Here is a 17,665-nt window from a genome sequence, read left to right on the forward strand (position 1 = left end):
CCACGACTCTTCCTTTGGTGGCCAGACCTCTTCTCGTGAAAACCACACCCTTTATTGGGATAGCCACATCTCTTTCAGTGATAGACATCTTCCAGCAGTGCTGGTTACACCCCCACATAGACATCAAACTTTTACACATGCATTAGCGCATATAACTGTATACTGTAACTGTATAACTGTTGAAATAACTGTTCACACTTACACACACTCTTGCCCTCTCTCTCAGACACACACACAAATTCCTGATCCAACCGTGTTTATTATTTTGCTCACACACACTCACTCCCTTTGTAGCATGGCCAGGTGTGAGAGGGGGGGAAACCGTTCTAATAAAACCTCATCTCAAACCACTTTTATGTGTCTTTGATTTCCAGTAAATGTGCTGTAAGTAAACTAATTATTATTATTATTAGGTATTTACCTAACTGCATCATACATTCATAGCTCTTTAACTTGTCACCGACCTTCACTTTAATGTTAGGCCTACTACCTAATGTGCTCTCTGCAAGAAGCTTAGTTATGGCTCCGTGCACGAGCACCAGCGCGCCCCCGCGCCTGTAAGTTGTCTGTCAAACCCAAGGAGGAAACCGCTGGAGCCACGGGAGGTGAGAGAAGTGAACCTGTCAAGAAACTTTAACTGCTTGACGCGTAAACATTGTTCATCACACAATTAGTTGCAATATACAATACTTAATGTTGACTACATTTGAGAAATGTGGAGTCATTAAGCTAACGTGGCTGTTACTTGGTAATAGTGTAGCGAGACAGTGAGCTCAGTTTGGGACACGGCAGGTAACGTTAGAAGTTCTAGCGTTCCCGCAGGTGAGGCTGGTGCCAGACAGGAAGCAGCGAACTGCCGAGAAGTGCTTTCACATTTTTTATTATTTTAGAGGTTGATCTAGCCCGACCCCTTTTGTTTTCACCTTCACAGAATTTAGTTTCGTTTAATGTAGTTTAATTTTGACAGCGGTTTGCAGCCTGCTGTGAGGAACAGCTAACCCTCTGACTAACGTTAGCTTAACCGACTAGCACTGAGCCGACTAGGCTGCTAGCCAGAGCCCCCAAACTACAGAATGCGAGCGGGAGTGCCAACTTGCTAACGTTAACGTTTCCCGGTTACCCCTCGCTTGAAATTGGGTAAACCGGACAGGATGTTGAGTTTGTACCCCGTCCAGATTTCCGCACCGTGTTTAACATGTGGTCAGTCTTTCTGACACGTCACTACAGTCTTTCTGACCCGCATATGACGTTACCGGGTAAGATGGATCGCAGCCAGCCATCCGTGGAACTGTGCCGCTCATTAACAGGTAGTCGGTCTGCTCGGCTTTGATACATAACATGGACTGGCATTTTGTAACACACACACACTCTGTGTTGGGGGCGTTGCAAGCAATCCCCTGCGAAGAAAGCGCAGAGGATGTCACGGCTGCAGTCTGATCCGCCGGCGATAATCAGTCTGTCTTTCTTAGTTTAAAAAATTATGCCGTTTTTTCTAAATTTGAGTTACCAGGCAGCACCACGACATCGACCTCTTTTCTGGCCGCTTACCCCGGCAACGGCACTGAATTCAGATTTGTAATTTCCGTTGCCTCGGAGCGATTAGAGCGCGCAGATGGTGGCGCCTGGATTAACTCACAGAACAGCAACATTCGCCGCCTTTGTGCCCCCTCTACGACCGCGCCGGTCCCAACCCAAACAATCCACCCTCATGGACACGCGCTGTCCGAACACCAGCCGTGCCGCCTGCGTCGCGTCTCACAGCACCAGTCCGCCGGGAAATGTAAGCTGGAGTATTGATCAGTGAACGCCAGCACTGTGTAGGCTGATGAACACTGCCAGCGTTGTGCAGTAGGGTGACTGGTTGTACTGTGTTGTCTTCGGATTCCCGCTGGTGTTCCCGCCGGACGGCGCATGGATGAATGCAAGGCACGGTCAGCTCTGTCTGTGTTTAAATGTAGCGTATAGTTAGACTGCGTTCCGCTGCCCTATGGCTGGCTGGTTATATTCTGATGGCTCGTTTTTGACGGTGAGAGACTCGGTGACCCACTTCATGGTCGCTTAATATTATATCTGTGTCAGACCGTCCGTCAGCGGGCGGGGAATTTGTGGTCAGATTTTGGGCTTTAAAATGGTCCAGTTTTATGGTTGTAGCCTACGAGCGGCACCAGAGCAGAGTCCGCCAGCATGGAGAAGAAAAGACATAGCTACTGCAAAAACACATTATGTGTTATGTGTGTGATGATTAGAACCACTCTAGTTATGTAGTGATGTAGGTATTCAAACTAGTGCCAGAGAAAATGATGCAGAATATTTAATATTTTAATACTTCCTGCAGCTGCCACAAGATAAACGTGTGTGTGGTGTGTTTGAATTTTTCAGGTCACCTGATGTGTACCCACCCACCCAGCTGGAGAAGAGTGTGTTGAGAGTGTGTGTGTGTGTGTGTGAAGGTGTTTCATGTGAGAGTGATTTGGAGGTCTTGTGTGTGTGTGGGAATGTATGTAGGGGTGCCTGCTGTGTGCGTTTGTCCCCTGTGTGTATGAGTGTATGCATGTTTTGTTTTTCTGCCTAGGATTTTAATCATGTGTGTGTGTATGTAGGAGAGTTCTCTGGTGTGTGTGTGTGTGTGTCAGTGTATCTGTGTGTGTATTTCCTGTGTGTGTGTGTGGTCATGGCGCTGCGTGAGTCTGCGTTCTCCAGCGCGTGTGTGAGCGGTCTGCACGCGGTCGGATGGGCACTGGTGTTCCCCAGCTTCTGGTTCCTGGACCGCCTGCTGGCGGGCTGCAAGTCCACGACGTGTGAGCGCCGTGCGCGGCGGGATCAGGAGTGCTATCTGCACCCGCTGCTCGTGTTCTTCGGCTCACTCCTCTTCCTCACGCTCTTCCTCGTCTGGGCGCCGCTGGCGCTGCTGGGCTTCCTGCTCTGGGCTCCGCTGCAGGCCGCCCGCCGGCCCTTCCGCTACCACCGGGGGGAGCCGACGCTGCGCGGGGCCGAGCGCAACGGCACGTGGCGTGCCGCGGGACGCGTGTCACTGGGCTTCGCCACGGCCAACCTGTGCCTGCTGCCGGACAGTCTGGCGCGCTTCAACAACCTGGGCGAGACGCAGCGACGCGCGGCGGCCATCGGGGGCAGCATCGTGCAGGGAGTCACGCGGCCGCACATCCGCATCTACGTGGACTCGCCCAGCAGCTGCGGAACCCTCAGCCCGTCCAGCAGCCTGCTTACCTCCCACAATGCACCGGGGGGCTCCTACGGCGCCACGCAGACTCAGGCCCCGCCCCCCGCCGCCGCTGACCCCTCGTCCACTTCCTCCGAGGAGGAGAACCCGCCGCAGGAGGACGTCGCCCCCACACCTCCCTCACCCGGCAGCGGCTCAGCGGTCATGGCGCCCTGCTACGACGACCCCGTCGCCAACAGCAACCAGAACTCCAGCCTGCCAGATGTCAGGGTGGTGGGTTCGGACATGGGCGGCGACGTTGGCAGCAAACGACGGCACCCGCCCCGCGCTCTGGGCCGGTCGGGGGCGACGCGAGTGGATGCGGACATTCCGATGGAGGTGTCGCCCATGTTCCCTGCGGGTGTGGACCTGCTGTGCTTGCAGGAGGTGTTTGACAAGCGTGCGGCGGAGACTCTGCGGCGCTCGCTAGCGCCCCTCTATGGCCACGTGCTGTACGACGTGGGCATGTACGCGTGCGCGCCCGGCTGCGGCTCCTTTAAGTTCTTCAACAGCGGCCTGTTCCTGGCCAGCCAACACCCCCTGCTGGACGCACAGTACCACTGCTTCCCCAACGCACGAGGGGAGGACGCACTTGCCGCCAAGGGACTGCTGTGTGTCAAGGTGCTCACGCCACACTTACACACACACTCGTGTACACAGACACACATACTCATGCACACAGACAATTTGGGGAAAATATCTAATTGAGATTGCGACAAATATTGCGATTGCGATTTTTTTAATTGATTCAGTTCAATATTCCAAATGTCTCTTAAGTTCTGCCACTTCTGATTGGTCAGCATGCTTAGTGCATGAGAAGCACCACTCTCCTGATTGACTGTGAAGCTCACCAATCAGAAGTGCTGTGCTTCTCATGCGCTAGGCATGCTTACCAGTCAGAAGTGGCACAGTCAAGGAGGATGACTTGAATATAATAATCATAATTGAAACCACTGCGATTGTGATAACTGTGCAGCCCTAACACACACACATTCATGCACACACACACACACACATATACTGTACACACACACATATACTGTACACACACACATTCATGCACACACACATACACACACACATTCATGCAACACACACACACACACACACATTCATGCACACACCCAAACACACACACAGACAGACACTCCTGCACAAGTGTAAGCACACACACATTCATGTACACACACATCGTATCTGCATTCATATCTGTATCGGTAGATACAGACACACACACTCATGTACATACACACATTCAATCATGCACACACACATTCATGCACATACATACACATGAGCATGCACACACACACACACACACTTGTGCACAAGCACACACATTGTATCTGCAAACACATGCACACAGAGACATACGCAGACACAATGCACGCGCACACACACACACACACTCATGCAGACATACACAGAAACATACACACACTCCTACACATACAGACACAGCCACTTACAGACACAGTCACTCATACTCATTCAAACACACACATACACACGCACTTAGATCACACATACTGTAGTAGGCTCACAAACACATTGGCGCGCGCACAGACACGCTCAGGCTCTCACTTAATGAGAAGAACTCACCAATTCATGCTCTGTTGCTATATACTGTCGTGTTCCATTGGAACTGGGGAGAAATGACTATGTGTGTGTGTGTGTGTGTGTGTGCTTCAGGTGCAAATACAGCTTCCTGACCAAGGGAATCAAAGGATGGTGGGCTACTTCAACTGCACTCATCTTCATGCTCCTGAAGGTACACACACACACACACACACACACAGACACACTTGCACTTACATACATACATAATCACACGTGCACAATCACACACAGCACTTCCAAACAGTGCTGAGCTCAGGACTCTAATGACGTTCCTGTAACTCTGGTTCCTCTGTGGTTCCTCTAGCTGTGGTTCCTGTAACTCTGGTTCCTCTAGCTGTGGTTCATGTAACTCTGGTTCGTCTGTGGTTCCTCTAGCTGTGGTTCCTGTAACTCTGGTTCCTCTAGCTGTGGTTCCTGTAACTCTGGTTCCTATAGCTGTGGTTCCTGTAACTCTGGTTCCTCTGTGATTCCTCTAGCTGTAGTTGACTTAGTTGTAGATCGACTTATCTTACCATATATCCTATCCTATCAACAATAACTTTTGCAGATCTCGATATTGCCCGATTGTTTTTATTGCATTAAATTGCATTTATATCATTAGTTTTCAACATATTTTTTGTATTTAAAATGGTGCAACAACTAGCCTGAAGGCAGGAGAGTATGCGGATACATTTTTCGGCAGCACAACCTGTATCCATAACAACCGTAACCTGTATCCATAAAAAACGTAACCTGTATCCGTAACAACCGTAACCTGTATCCATAACAACCGTAACCTGTATCCGTAACAACCATAACCTGTATCCATAAGGGTTTGAAATGGTACCTCTGCGTCCTGCAAATCTGCAGCAAAGACCGGTTTATTTCTCTATCTAAATAACAATTACTAATAATGTACTGTATAAAAATTCTGTTGTTGGTAATCTAATTTGGCATTTAGACACATACAGTCATACGTTTTCATAAATAGCCTGTGCATTTTCAGCCTCTGACAGGAGCAAGGAAGCATGATACAATTATCATTCTGAAGTGATACACTAACTTATCTAAAACATCACCATCACATCAGGTTTGAACATCACCATCACATCAGGTCTGAGCTGGGAACAAAAATCTGCAGTTGCAGGTGGGGAAAGACTTTGCAATAAGCCCATTTCAGTGTCCAGGTGTCTGACCTCACTGATGTTAATGATCCTTAATTGTTAAAATGTCTTCCTGTTTCTGTGGACTGTGCTGTTCCAGAGGAAGTTGGTTTATACAGTGGCAGTGATATCTTGGAAATGGACTGATTACATTGATATGTAGATATCATAAAATGGTCTAAATTGACAATGATATTGTTATTATCACTGATATAGTTTATCGTTATTCTTTTGGGAAAGTGAACAGTGTGTGGAGAGGGGGCGTAGCCAGATAGATGTAAATTCCCGAAAATGAGGAAGCAGAAGTTACATTTGAGCCATTTCAAAGCCATTAGGGGATTTGTTTTCATGAAAAGAAATAATAGAACGCACGCATGCGCACACACACACACACACACACACACACACACACACACACACACACACACACACGCTCTTCAGGCTGGGGAGTGCGGTTTGTTGTGGAGATCTGCCAGCCATCAGAGGAGGGGAGTGGTCTGACGAGTTTGATCCAATTCAGATGGAAACGTGTGTGTCTGTGTGTGTGTTCTAGGTGATGGGGCGGTGCGGTACGAGCAGTTGAACATGGTGTTGAAGTGGATTGATGAGTTCCAGGAAGCTCACAGTGAAGAGGGTGAGATGGTGCTGTTTGATGTCCTATGTGGAGACTTCAACTTCGACAACTGCTCTCCTGGTGAGTGCTAATTTCCAACAAATGAAAATTCACTCTGCTGCTGCTGCCTTCAAACAAATATGTCTCATTCGAATACCATGCTATCACAGTGATCGCCCCAGCTATACTCTATGTGTTGGGTCATTTACCGCCTACCAGGCCAACTAGGCGACTTTATGGACGAGCTGGACACTCTGCTGTCCTCCATCCCTGAGCATGACTGTCCGCTACTCGTCCTTGGCGATATGAACATCCACTTAGACGCCCCAGGTTCAGCGGACTTTATGGCCCCGATCCACTCTTTTGACCTCAAACGGGTTCGCAGCCCACCTACTCACAAAGCTGGCAAAAAGAGCTTGATTTGTTCCTCACTCGGTTCCTACCTCTCCATCTTTCCAACCACTTCTTCATCCGGTTCAACGTCAGCCTGACAGAACAACCTTCCGGCTCCTCAGCCGACGGTTACGTTCCACCACAACTCTGTGGTCGCCTTCGGTCTACCTTCACTTCACACTCTCTCCTCTCTGGAGGTTAATGATGCCACAGACTCGCTCTGCTCCACACTGAGCTCATGTCTGGACGAGCTGTGCCCTCTTACTACAAGGCCAGTTCGATCCAAACACTCTCACCCATGGCTAAATGAGACCCTCCAATCGCAGCGCACCAACTCAGAGCCGCGCAGAGAAAATGGCACAAATCTAAACTTAACTGATGACCTCAAAAAATACCAGACACTCCTATCCTGCTTTTGAGAAGCATCACTGCTGCTAAGATGGCTTTCTACAATGACAAAATCAACAGTGTCACAGACAGCCGGAAACTTTTCTCAACCCTCAAATCGCTACTCAATCCTCAAATCACTACTCAACCCTCATTTCCGAATTCGTACCTCTCTCCGAGAGTGAGGCATCTAGACTCCTGACATGTAGCTGTCCTACCGCATGCTCATTGGACCCTATACCTACGAGCCTACTTCAGTCCATCAGCCCGACCATCACACCAGCTATCACACATGTGATCAATGCTTGGCTAACCTCTGGCACGTTTCCAACAGCATTCAAAATGGCCCGGGTAACACCGTTACTTAAGAAAACTTCTCTCAACCCTACTCAAGTTGAGAACTACCGCCTTGTCTCACTCCTGCCTTTCCTATCCAAAGGCATTGAACGAGCAGTCTCCAAACAGGTCTCTGAATTCCTTTCACAGAACAACCTTCTTGATGCAAACCAATCTGAGTTCAAGAGCGGCCACTCAACCAAAACAGCTCTGCTGTCCGTAACAGAAGCCTTAAAGTAAGCCAGTGCGACCGCACGGTCATCAGTACTCATTCTGCTTGACTTATCAGCTGCCTTCGACACGGTCAGTCACCGCATCCTTCCCTCTATACTCTCAAACAAGGGAACCTCCGGCTCTGCTCTCTCCTGGTTTGAACAGTCATTAGTACTCATTCTGCTTAACTTTCCTCCCTCTTTGACATCTACAACACCCACTGTCTGTGCAAAGCCACAATCGTTGTTAAGGACACAGCACACGCGTCCCATGCACTCTTCTCCTTACTGCCATCAGGTAGAAGGTGCCGCAGTATAACTGCCCGCACCTCCAGAATGGGGAAGAGCTGTTGAACAACAAAACATGATGCACATTTTTCACACTGAACTGAAATGCACTCCTGCACTTTTTCTCTGCTGCTAAATTCTATATACCGTAGGGCTGTAACGATATGTATATCGAAACCGAAATCGCGACACTTATATCCACGAACCTGTGTCGTGGTGTGAGAAGGCAGAATCGTGAGACACCCCTTCTAATCTTTTACCGGTACACTACTGTAACGCCCTCCTGACAGGTCTCCCAGCCTGCAGTGAAACCCCTTCAGATGATCCAGAACGCAGCGGCGTGCCTAGTCTTCAACCAACCCAAAAGGGCACCTATTTGAATGCCCTCATATGCTGCCTCCCGACCGTTGCGCTCCTCACCGCTCTGCCACCGGTACGCTCAGGCAAATTTTTTCATCTGTTGTTCCTCGTTGGTGGAACGCTCTACCAGTTCCTACTAGAGCAGGGACATCCCTCTCCATCTTCAAAAAACATGTAGCACTACTTACAACTAGTCTTGCTGATCCTAGCACTTACACTTGACTAGAACTGACACTTGAATGTATAAAAACAGCACTCACTGATGCACTTGTTCTTATTGTACTTTACCATTTAAATTGATTTAAATTGTTCTAGAATTGTTGAGAGAATTGTTTTAAAAAGCTTTAAACTGTTTACCATGTTGTAAGTCGCTTTGGTTAAAAATGCGTCAGCCAAATGTAATGTAAATGGTGTGTGTTGGTTTGTGAGATAATGCTGTTTGATGTCCTATGTGGAGACTTCCACAAGAAGACTCCAAGACTCCAACTTCGACAACTGCTCTCCTGTTAAATGTGTGTGTTAGATGAGGTTCTGCATCACAGTGTGTTTAATTAGGTGTGTATGTGTGTGTGTTAGATGACGTCCTGGAGCAGAAGCACAGTGTGTTTAATCAGTACCGGGACCCGTGCAGAGTTGGACCTGGCCAGGACAAGCCCTGGGTCATCGGTAAGTGTCACCATGGCAACAAGCTGCCCGAAGCTGCCAAACATTTTAGAAGATCAGCCGCCGGTTGCACCTGCCAAGTGTGAGTTTGATCGTAAGTTTAGGTGTAACGTGTGTCTTAAACCTTACGTTGAAACTAACTAGATGTAAACTAGCGCTGCATTCTTTTTCTGTTGCACCATTGCTACTTAAAGGATAATTCCGATATTTAGCACTTTGAGTCCCCTTTTGGTTTGTTTTGGATGAACTGGAGTGGTGGACACCGAAATGTTGACGATTGGTCCTGTCTCGACTTTTCTGACTCGTTTTGAATCGTCTTCACTGCTTCAAAGTGGCTGCCTATGGGCATTACATGCACAAACATGTCTTTAAAACTGTGAAACTCATCGAGTAGCAGCTCCTAAACCCGACTAACTGCCAGTTTGCGTTGGAACTAAGCTAAGATGGAACTTTAGTTCAAGTGGTGCAATCGGCTGCTGGTCATAGTCATGAAGAGTATGAAAACTGTTTCTGTTCTGCTGGTGGAACATAGAACCATGTCTATGGAACCCACTGAAGACACAAGACTGTTGTCATAGGGATGAAACACAGAAGATAGCACGTCTCCATTCAGTGTAAGAGGTCACGTCACAGTCAGGAGATGTTTTGATATTTCTGATGTTTGTTCAGGCACTCTCCTTGAACAGCCCACTCTCTATGATGAGGAGGTGAGGACCCCAGACAGCCTCCAGAGGTAAGGGCCCAAGCACCATCTCACAGGCGCACACACACACACACACACACACACACACACACACACACACACACACACACACACACACACACACACACACACACACACACACACACACACACACACACACACACACACACACACACACACACACACACACACACACACACACACACACACACACACACACACACACACACACACACACACACACACACACACACACACACACACACACACACACACACACACACACACGGCAGCCGTGGCCTACTGGTTAGGGCTTCGGACTTGTAACCGGAGGGTTGCCGGTTCGAACCCCGACCAGTAGGCATGGCTGAAGTGCCCTTGAGCAAGGCACCTAACCCCTCACTGCTCCCCGAGCGCCACTGTTGTTGCAGGCAGCTCACTGCACCGGGATTAGTGCGTGCTTCACCTCACTGTGTGCTGAGTGTGTTTCATTGGGATAAATGCAGAGACCAAATTTCCCTCACGGGATCAAAAGAGTATATATACTTACTAGGGGTGTGAATCTCTCATGTAAAAGACGATACGATTCGCATCTAAATACATGGGCACGACTCGATACAAGAAAAGATACATGTTTATAAAAAACGGTTCAGTACGATTCGATGCAGTTCAAGAATGGAAAGCATTCTGAAATATTTTTTATTTGCTCAAGGTGCACATTAATTTTATATTATCAATTATCATGGTCATGGTTGTCAATTAGGCAAAAAAATGTGTGAATATGATTATCTAAACTGAGGTTTGTTTCATATACTGTATTGAAATGAAAAAAGAATAGTCTACATTTCAGTCAAACACAGCAGCCAAATACAACATAAAAATAATTTTTTATAGACTTTACAGATTTTATAGAGTTATATCTGATTGTTTTCATGGAGCTGTAGCCTTGTTGAGGTAAGACAATACCGAAATAAAATAAAACAGTGCTTAAGACACTCTTGGCCTTTTCTCATATAGCCTACCCTACAAGAATAAAATAGGCCTACAAATCAATGAACTCTCTGGGCTTATTTTGTTCCAACAGTAGACCTAATGCAGAAGTCTGAAGACCTATAATGCCACAAGTCAGAGTAAATATGAACAAAATCATTGGCTAATAATTTGTGCATCGTTTTAGCAGCAAGGGCCAAATTATTATTTAACATTAAGGAAATCCATTCATCAAAGGTAAGGCTACTCTATCGTTGCTGTTTAAGAATGCTAAGAGTGTTTAATTTCGCGCTGGATTTCGAAAAACAAAAGCCGACCGAGTGCAAGTTGTCACATGCTTAAGTTGCAGTAGATGTATGAGTAATGGGGTCATTTGACAACTTTGGGCAATGAATGTAACCAAAAAAACGAGCTGCATTACCCACAATTCCGTGCCACGTATAGTTTCAAAACCGGAAGTGGGATGAACAAGCTGCATGGAACGTAAATGAGAGTCTGAGCGAGCAGAAAAGGTTGTGAACCGATTCATAACAAGTAAATCGATATAACGACCGGTTCATTTCATTTTTTTTCCGATACGGGGCTTCACGTATCAATGTAGCTGTATCTTACACGTTAAAAACGGATACCGATACGTATCGGTTAATCTTTACACCCCTAATACTTACTTATACTTATACATACACACATAATATTGCCTGTTCCTTCTCTTGCAGACCTCTACTAAACACTGTGTGTGTGTGCGTGCCTGCGTGTGTGTGTGTGTGTTGCAGGACACTGGAGCGGGAGGACCTGAGGAAGCAGTACCTCAGTCCGCCTGTAGCGCAGGGGGGCGCAGCCGTCACCTGCCTTGAGGACGGGAGACCCTGGATTGGCCGCCGACTAGACTATGTGCTCTACAGGGAGAGCACCACTGCCAAGAACACACACGCGGTGAGGGCAACACACACACACACACACACACACACACACACACACACACACACACACACACACACTACAGGGAAAGAACAACCGCCAAGAACACACACACAGGACAACACACACACACACACACATATATATATATATATATATATATATATATATATATATATATTCACACACACTCTACAGGGAGAGCACCACTACAAAGAACACACAGTTTGCAGTATGCTAACTTGTCTCTCTCTAATCCGTCTCTCTCTCTTTTGTCCTCTCTCACTGCAGGAGGTGGAGGAGTTCACCTATGTGACACAGCTTGCTGGTCTGACGGACCACATCCCAGTGGGGCTGAGGCTGGGCGTGTGTCTGCCCACAGACGAGCCCTGATCCTGGGGCCCATGCTGCACAGAGGCCCCTGGGCCTGCTGGAGCAACGGAGACGAGGGAGCCACTAAAACCAACAAACAAAATAAACGAACACACAAGGCTTCTGAGCGGAACACACTCTGCGCTTGGCCAAACTACACTACCTATGCAAACAGACTGACCACAGGGAGGCTGTGAGCTGACCACACAGTGCCCTGTGCTGACTGCAAAAGGATAACAGGAACGCAAACACATTAAAATGAGCATCACCGTTTACAGTGAGAGTGGAATAACGAGCAGTTGAATCCAAATGTGATGATCGTGAGCTTAATGCATGCGGTTATGGGACCAGTAATGTCAATTCACAACAATTATGTTTTAGAAGAGTTTTTGTTTTCGTTTTTTTTTTTCACAAAATGGTCTTGTAAATAAATTTGAATATAACATTGGACTGTGTGTGTTTGTTTATGGATCGGTATTTAAACACAGCATTTATGTGGGTTTCATCTTTGGTTTCATATTAGATAGTTGATGTAATTCTGTCTTCCTGCATCACTAGAAGGCGCTGCTGCGCTGGCAAAGGCATATTTCTACTCTTCGTCGCGCTAGAAGTAGCCAATCACAATTCCAGTTAACAGATTCACTTCCTGTTTTGAATTGGTCCTTCAAGCCGAGCTAACCATGCACGTTTAGTGAAGTTAGTAGAGTATGTGTTTTACCGGGCCTTGAAGAGATGTTGCGTAAAATAATCAACAGCAACTCGCTACTAGTACTTTACAGAGTAACAAGCAAGAATATCAGAACACCAAATCGGCCACTGTCCTCGCAGAAACACACACAACTGTTGACCCCGTCTGGTGTGTGTCGTTCACCTCCAAGATACTGCTCTCATTTACCAACCGGAGAAAATGCTGCCTTTCTACCCACCAGCCTCGCACCACAAACAGACCACGCGGAGTCTGAACAGCATAGTAAGTAGGCTAAACATTTCCTTCCGAATTTTGAGTGACAAGATCAACAGTCTGCGACAGTACCGTCCCGATAAACCCGTCGTAACGTACCTGCCTACGTTTCCAAGTGCACGAGTCTTCGGCTACACCAGTTCACTAACGTTGGTGCCGTGTATTTAACCGTTCCTCCACAGAAAGCCATGACGTGTTTAACATCGACGTGCTGGTGACACTTCTACGACAGGAGAACGCGCAGGACATCTGCGTGATCCGGGTGCCTCGCGAGTTGAAGTACACCGAGTATTTCGTGGTGGTCAGCGGCTCCTCCACCAGACACCTGCGCGCGATGGCCTTCTACGCAGTCAAAGTGGTGAGCGAGGAGACGAATAGTGTGTGTTTGTTGATGTGATGATTGGTTGAGCCGTGTGCCCTCTCCTCGCCGTTTTAATGCGAAATGTGATCTGTTCTCACAGTACAAGTTCATGAGGGGACCAGAAGACGCGCACGTGCATATCGAGGGCCAGAATGCGGAGGACTGGATGTGTATAGACTTTGGTAATATACTCACTGCTGTTCAGCGATATTGAATTGGGTAGCGCTATATAAGTCTGACAAATAATCAATTTGTATTTCCACACATGTCACTGGTCAAACGTTTTGGGTCATTCCACTCCATTATAGACAGAATACCAGCTGACATAATTGCAAAATGGTTCTTGACTGTTGTAGAAAGAAATGGTTCTTTAATGCAACATCTGCATTGGCCATTACCAGCAACCATTCATCCAATGTTCCAAAGGCACCCTCATTTATGAAACAAATATACAACACAAAACGGGCATAGGACAGGTGGACGCTCATTTCTACACAAAACATGGCATTTATCAATTTGAACATGAGCGGTGGCTACGCTCAAATTTCACGTCAAGTCTCAACTTGGGTCATTCCATGTGAAAACAGCCAATATCGGGGTATCATGTACATGACAACTCTCAGATTTTGCTGAAAAGCGTGAATATATGCCTTATGTTAACAAACAAAGGAATCTGAAGTTTCAGGTCAATATCTCAAACGGTTTGCCTTAGGGATGCACGATATATCCGATAAGTGAAAAAATGAAAATATTATTATCGGCCCGATAACAGAATTCTGGCCGATAATTTGCGCCGATATTTTTTAAAGTCCTAATTTAGGCCTCTAAGGTCCGTCTGGCTACACTGAGCTAGCCTACTTGAGCTTGGTTGGCTATACTTTTTCCTCAATATAATGTCAGCGGTGTGAATGTATTTCACAACTCTAACAAAATCTGTGGATATGCGTTCATTTGGGAATCTGTGCATCTCAAAATCCTCTCGTGATTGATCCGCCATGTAACCTTAACAGAGCGGAGCTCAGCCCTATCTAGAGCAGTCTTGTGCTGGTGTGTTTGCACTTGGGGAAACAAATAAACAAACTCGTTAGTGGGACGAGTACATAAGTAGGCCTAGTTGTAAGTTGTGTTTTAGTATTATATTTGCATTACTTTAGCTTGGGTTTTGTATTATTACCTAGAAATATGCTAACCATTCGTGCTTCAGTTCCAGACAGGTCATCATAATAAGTTATTAAAACCTTCGGGGCTAAGGCCTTTCATTTCTGCTGCAGCAGGTTGTGCGCAACAGAGTAGACGGACATACGATACAGTCTGAGGAGTTACAGCTTTATTCAGTTACCCGCAGTTGAAACTAAACCTAAGTTTCCCTCACAAACTCTGATTTGGTCGCTATACTGTAGCTTATTCCAAGCTGAGCCGTTTATGAGCGTTTAGTCCTAAATGAAAACGATTCAAACTCTCTAGCCACTCACTCGCAATTCACTGACGTCAGGTTCACTTAAAGGAGCCACACATACTGTAGGGCTAGGCTACTGTTATGTTGTTGACTGCCATACTATTGAGGACTATTATGAGTTCTGTCCATCATTTGGTGTTAGGTAAAATTACTGCAATAAAATTATGCTTATTAAATGCTTTCCCCAAATCACTTTTCACAATTTTTTTCAAGAGTAATATTATCGGTTATCGTATCGGTATCGGCCACAACAAACCAATAAATATCGGTTATCGTTATCGGCCCTAAAATTCCATATCGATGCATCTCTAGTTTGCCTGTGGCATCCATTTGAATTTCGGGTGCCACGGCCCTAATTGACACATTGGAATTTCACATTTCATCTTTTGCCATTTTTGGAAGCCCATAACGTCTGTTCTAATAGTGGTAGAGGGTAGAATCAATATTACTTACTGTTTGAGTGAGAGGTGGGTCACCAAAGTCCTAAAAAATGTTGACGGCATGTGTGACATTTCACTTTTTGGGTGGCCCTAGCACCACAATTAATGATCATATTTATTCTAAACAGGATTATTTGTTATATGTGGGAACCTTGCTCTTGCCAAAATGAATTTGAAGGGTATGGTACCACTGGTGGGGGTTTTATGGGGGTCCAAAAACCCTCTCCGGCAGAGGTGACTTTTGGAACCCCATATTTGGACCCCCAAATGACCATGTGGGCACTTGATGATCCTAACGGGATTTATACCAGATAAAGATACATATATGTTCTTTCTTTTAATGAAATAAAAATTTTGACTATGAAGCTCCATAATATGAATTTTATTCTTCATAATGCACCAATTTGGACATTGTTTCCAGAAGTCTGGAATGTAGATCAGGGAAAATTTAGTGATGATAAAGCATGAAAATAGTGGAAATAACTTAGTATTATCCTCAGTGATGGCAAACAATTAAATACTGAGACTGTCACGGATTAACCCCTTATCTCCCCTGAAAGAGACCCGCCATCAAACTTCAAAATTGATATAAAGCAATGATGCGATCGTGTTCCACTGAACATTTTGGCCGAGGCGTAACGTCTCTCCAGTTCGTACGTTTCCTTATGTTTTTTAATATATTCTGCACTAACAAAGAAGAATGTAATGTTTTTAATGTTTTCAGATCTACATCGGTTTGTACACTGGATTGATAAATGAGGGCCAGTCTGTGTACTAATCTGATATAATTTTCAAATGCTAACTGAGAACACATTGGAGAACCCTTTTGCAATTATGTAAGCACATAATGTAATCTGAAAACTGCTGCCCTGATTAAGAAAAACAATGCAATTGATCTCAGCTGGTATTCTGTCAATAATGGAGTGGAATGGAAATTTCTACAGTAAGTGACCCCAAACTTTTGACCAGTAGTGTAGATATATTTTAATGTAAAATATACAGTATATATAATATATATGTGTGTGCATTCCTGCGTGCGTGCAGTACCCACACACACACACACACACACATGCGAGTGTCTGTGTACAGTATTGTGTTTGTATATTATGTGTTGGTATAAGTTACTCTCTGTCCCTCAGATTTGGCCTGTCTCGTCCTAATAGTATTTTTAATTTTGATTTGACAATTAGTTTATTCATATTGTGAATTTCTGAGTTGAATTTGTTGAAATAAATGCATCAAGTGATATGGTGCTAACCTCTGCCTCTCTCTCAGGTCAGCTGATATGGTGCTAACCTCTATCTCTCTCTCAGGTGATATGGTGGTCCATTTCATGCTGCCTCCGACCAGAGAGACATACGAGTTGGAGAAACTGTGGACGTTGCGTCACTATGACGACCAGCTGCGCAGCATTCCTCCTGAAACGCTCCCTCCAGACTTCATCTACGGAGCCAACGACCCCAAATGACATCATCTGGTCGCGTGGAGACCGGAATGGATTTCAGCATATCAGAGACTGGGTTCTACGCTGTTTCACTGTAGTGTGTGTGAGATTGAGGAGTTTTGTTTTTGTCTTTTTATGTGTGTGTCATCAATAAATTATTGACTTTTGGATTCTGAATTTCAATCAATTTAAATGTCCAGGTTTATTCATTGTGCACAGTATGTAAAGAACAACTACTATGAAATGCTCACACATTCACACACACACACATTCACAAGTATCTGCAGCCACCTGGTCGCCTGCAGGTAGAATGCCGACTGCAATCTGACAAACAGGTTGTGTGCTGGGTGGTTGCAGCCATTAAAGTGTGGGTGGTGCTGCTGATAGGTGTCCTGCAGGGCTGGGAGTGTGTTGCTGGTCATGAGCTCAGCTGTACTTACAGATCTGGAGGTTCCTCCAGTCACAGAGGGAACGCCAGCTCTACCACGGTGATGTGGGCAGTCAGTGATGCAACTGGGTGGATTGAGGATTCCACTTTGCTTTAGTTAACGCATTAAATCAGTTCGCAACTGCATGGGCCCCCTTGGGATTTAAGAGAACTTTGGGGATTTCTAAGAGGCCATTCTTTCACACAAACATACAGGCATTTGTGGGCGTTTTTGGGAGGTAACCAGGCGGTAACAAGCCCATGCTGTTGGAGATGCAAACAAATGCTGCATCGCCATTGAGATCACATAGAAAGGAGCTGGCTCAAGGGTTATAAAAGTGTTTTTATTATGTTCATTTATA

At 46.0% G+C, this 17,665-nt stretch overlaps 2 protein-coding genes across 2 annotated transcripts; both read left to right on the forward strand.

The window, feature by feature from the left end:
* Positions 1-568: 568 nt before the first annotated feature.
* On the forward strand, positions 569-12,662 carry smpd5 (sphingomyelin phosphodiesterase 5). The gene is made up of 8 exons (XM_076280636.1): positions 569-605; positions 2,380-3,838; positions 4,910-4,988; positions 6,533-6,673; positions 9,145-9,234; positions 9,901-9,964; positions 11,698-11,857; positions 12,134-12,662. Exons 2-8 carry the CDS (start codon positions 2,672-2,674, stop codon positions 12,233-12,235), a joined length of 1,803 nt encoding a protein of 600 aa, XP_076136751.1. The 5' UTR covers positions 569-605; positions 2,380-2,671; the 3' UTR covers positions 12,236-12,662.
* Positions 12,663-12,850: 188 nt separating this feature from the next.
* Positions 12,851-17,059, forward strand: malsu1 (mitochondrial assembly of ribosomal large subunit 1). Its single transcript, XM_076280637.1, has 4 exons — positions 12,851-13,184; positions 13,358-13,533; positions 13,637-13,718; positions 16,746-17,059. The coding sequence occupies exons 1-4, from the start codon at positions 12,947-12,949 to the stop codon at positions 16,898-16,900; spliced, it is 651 nt and encodes a 216-aa protein (XP_076136752.1). The 5' UTR covers positions 12,851-12,946; the 3' UTR covers positions 16,901-17,059.
* The last annotated feature ends 606 nt before the right edge of the window (positions 17,060-17,665 follow it).

This window comes from Alosa pseudoharengus, unplaced genomic scaffold (assembly GCF_046254945.1).
Source record: "Alosa pseudoharengus isolate Yale_2024_CS ecotype anadromous, Long Island Sound unplaced genomic scaffold, YU_APseudo_1.1 YU_APseudo_1.1_scf_12, whole genome shotgun sequence".
Classification (NCBI taxonomy): domain Eukaryota; kingdom Metazoa; phylum Chordata; class Actinopteri; order Clupeiformes; family Clupeidae; genus Alosa; species Alosa pseudoharengus.

Excerpts from the sequence above, each read along its gene's own strand:
- smpd5 (XM_076280636.1), top strand. The coding sequence starts at position 2,672 with ATGGCGCTGCGTGAGTCTGCGTTCTCCAGCGCGTGTGTGAGCGGTCTG. Across the intron at positions 6,674-9,144 it reads CTTCGACAACTGCTCTCCTG|ATGACGTCCTGGAGCAGAAG; the intron begins GTGAGTGCTAAT and ends TGTGTGTGTTAG. Across the intron at positions 9,235-9,900 it reads GGACAAGCCCTGGGTCATCG|GCACTCTCCTTGAACAGCCC; the intron begins GTAAGTGTCACC and ends ATGTTTGTTCAG.
- malsu1 (XM_076280637.1), top strand. The coding sequence starts at position 12,947 with ATGTTGCGTAAAATAATCAACAGCAACTCGCTACTAGTACTTTACAGA. Across the intron at positions 13,185-13,357 it reads CGCGGAGTCTGAACAGCATA|AAAGCCATGACGTGTTTAAC; the intron begins GTAAGTAGGCTA and ends GTTCCTCCACAG. Across the intron at positions 13,534-13,636 it reads CCTTCTACGCAGTCAAAGTG|TACAAGTTCATGAGGGGACC; the intron begins GTGAGCGAGGAG and ends CTGTTCTCACAG.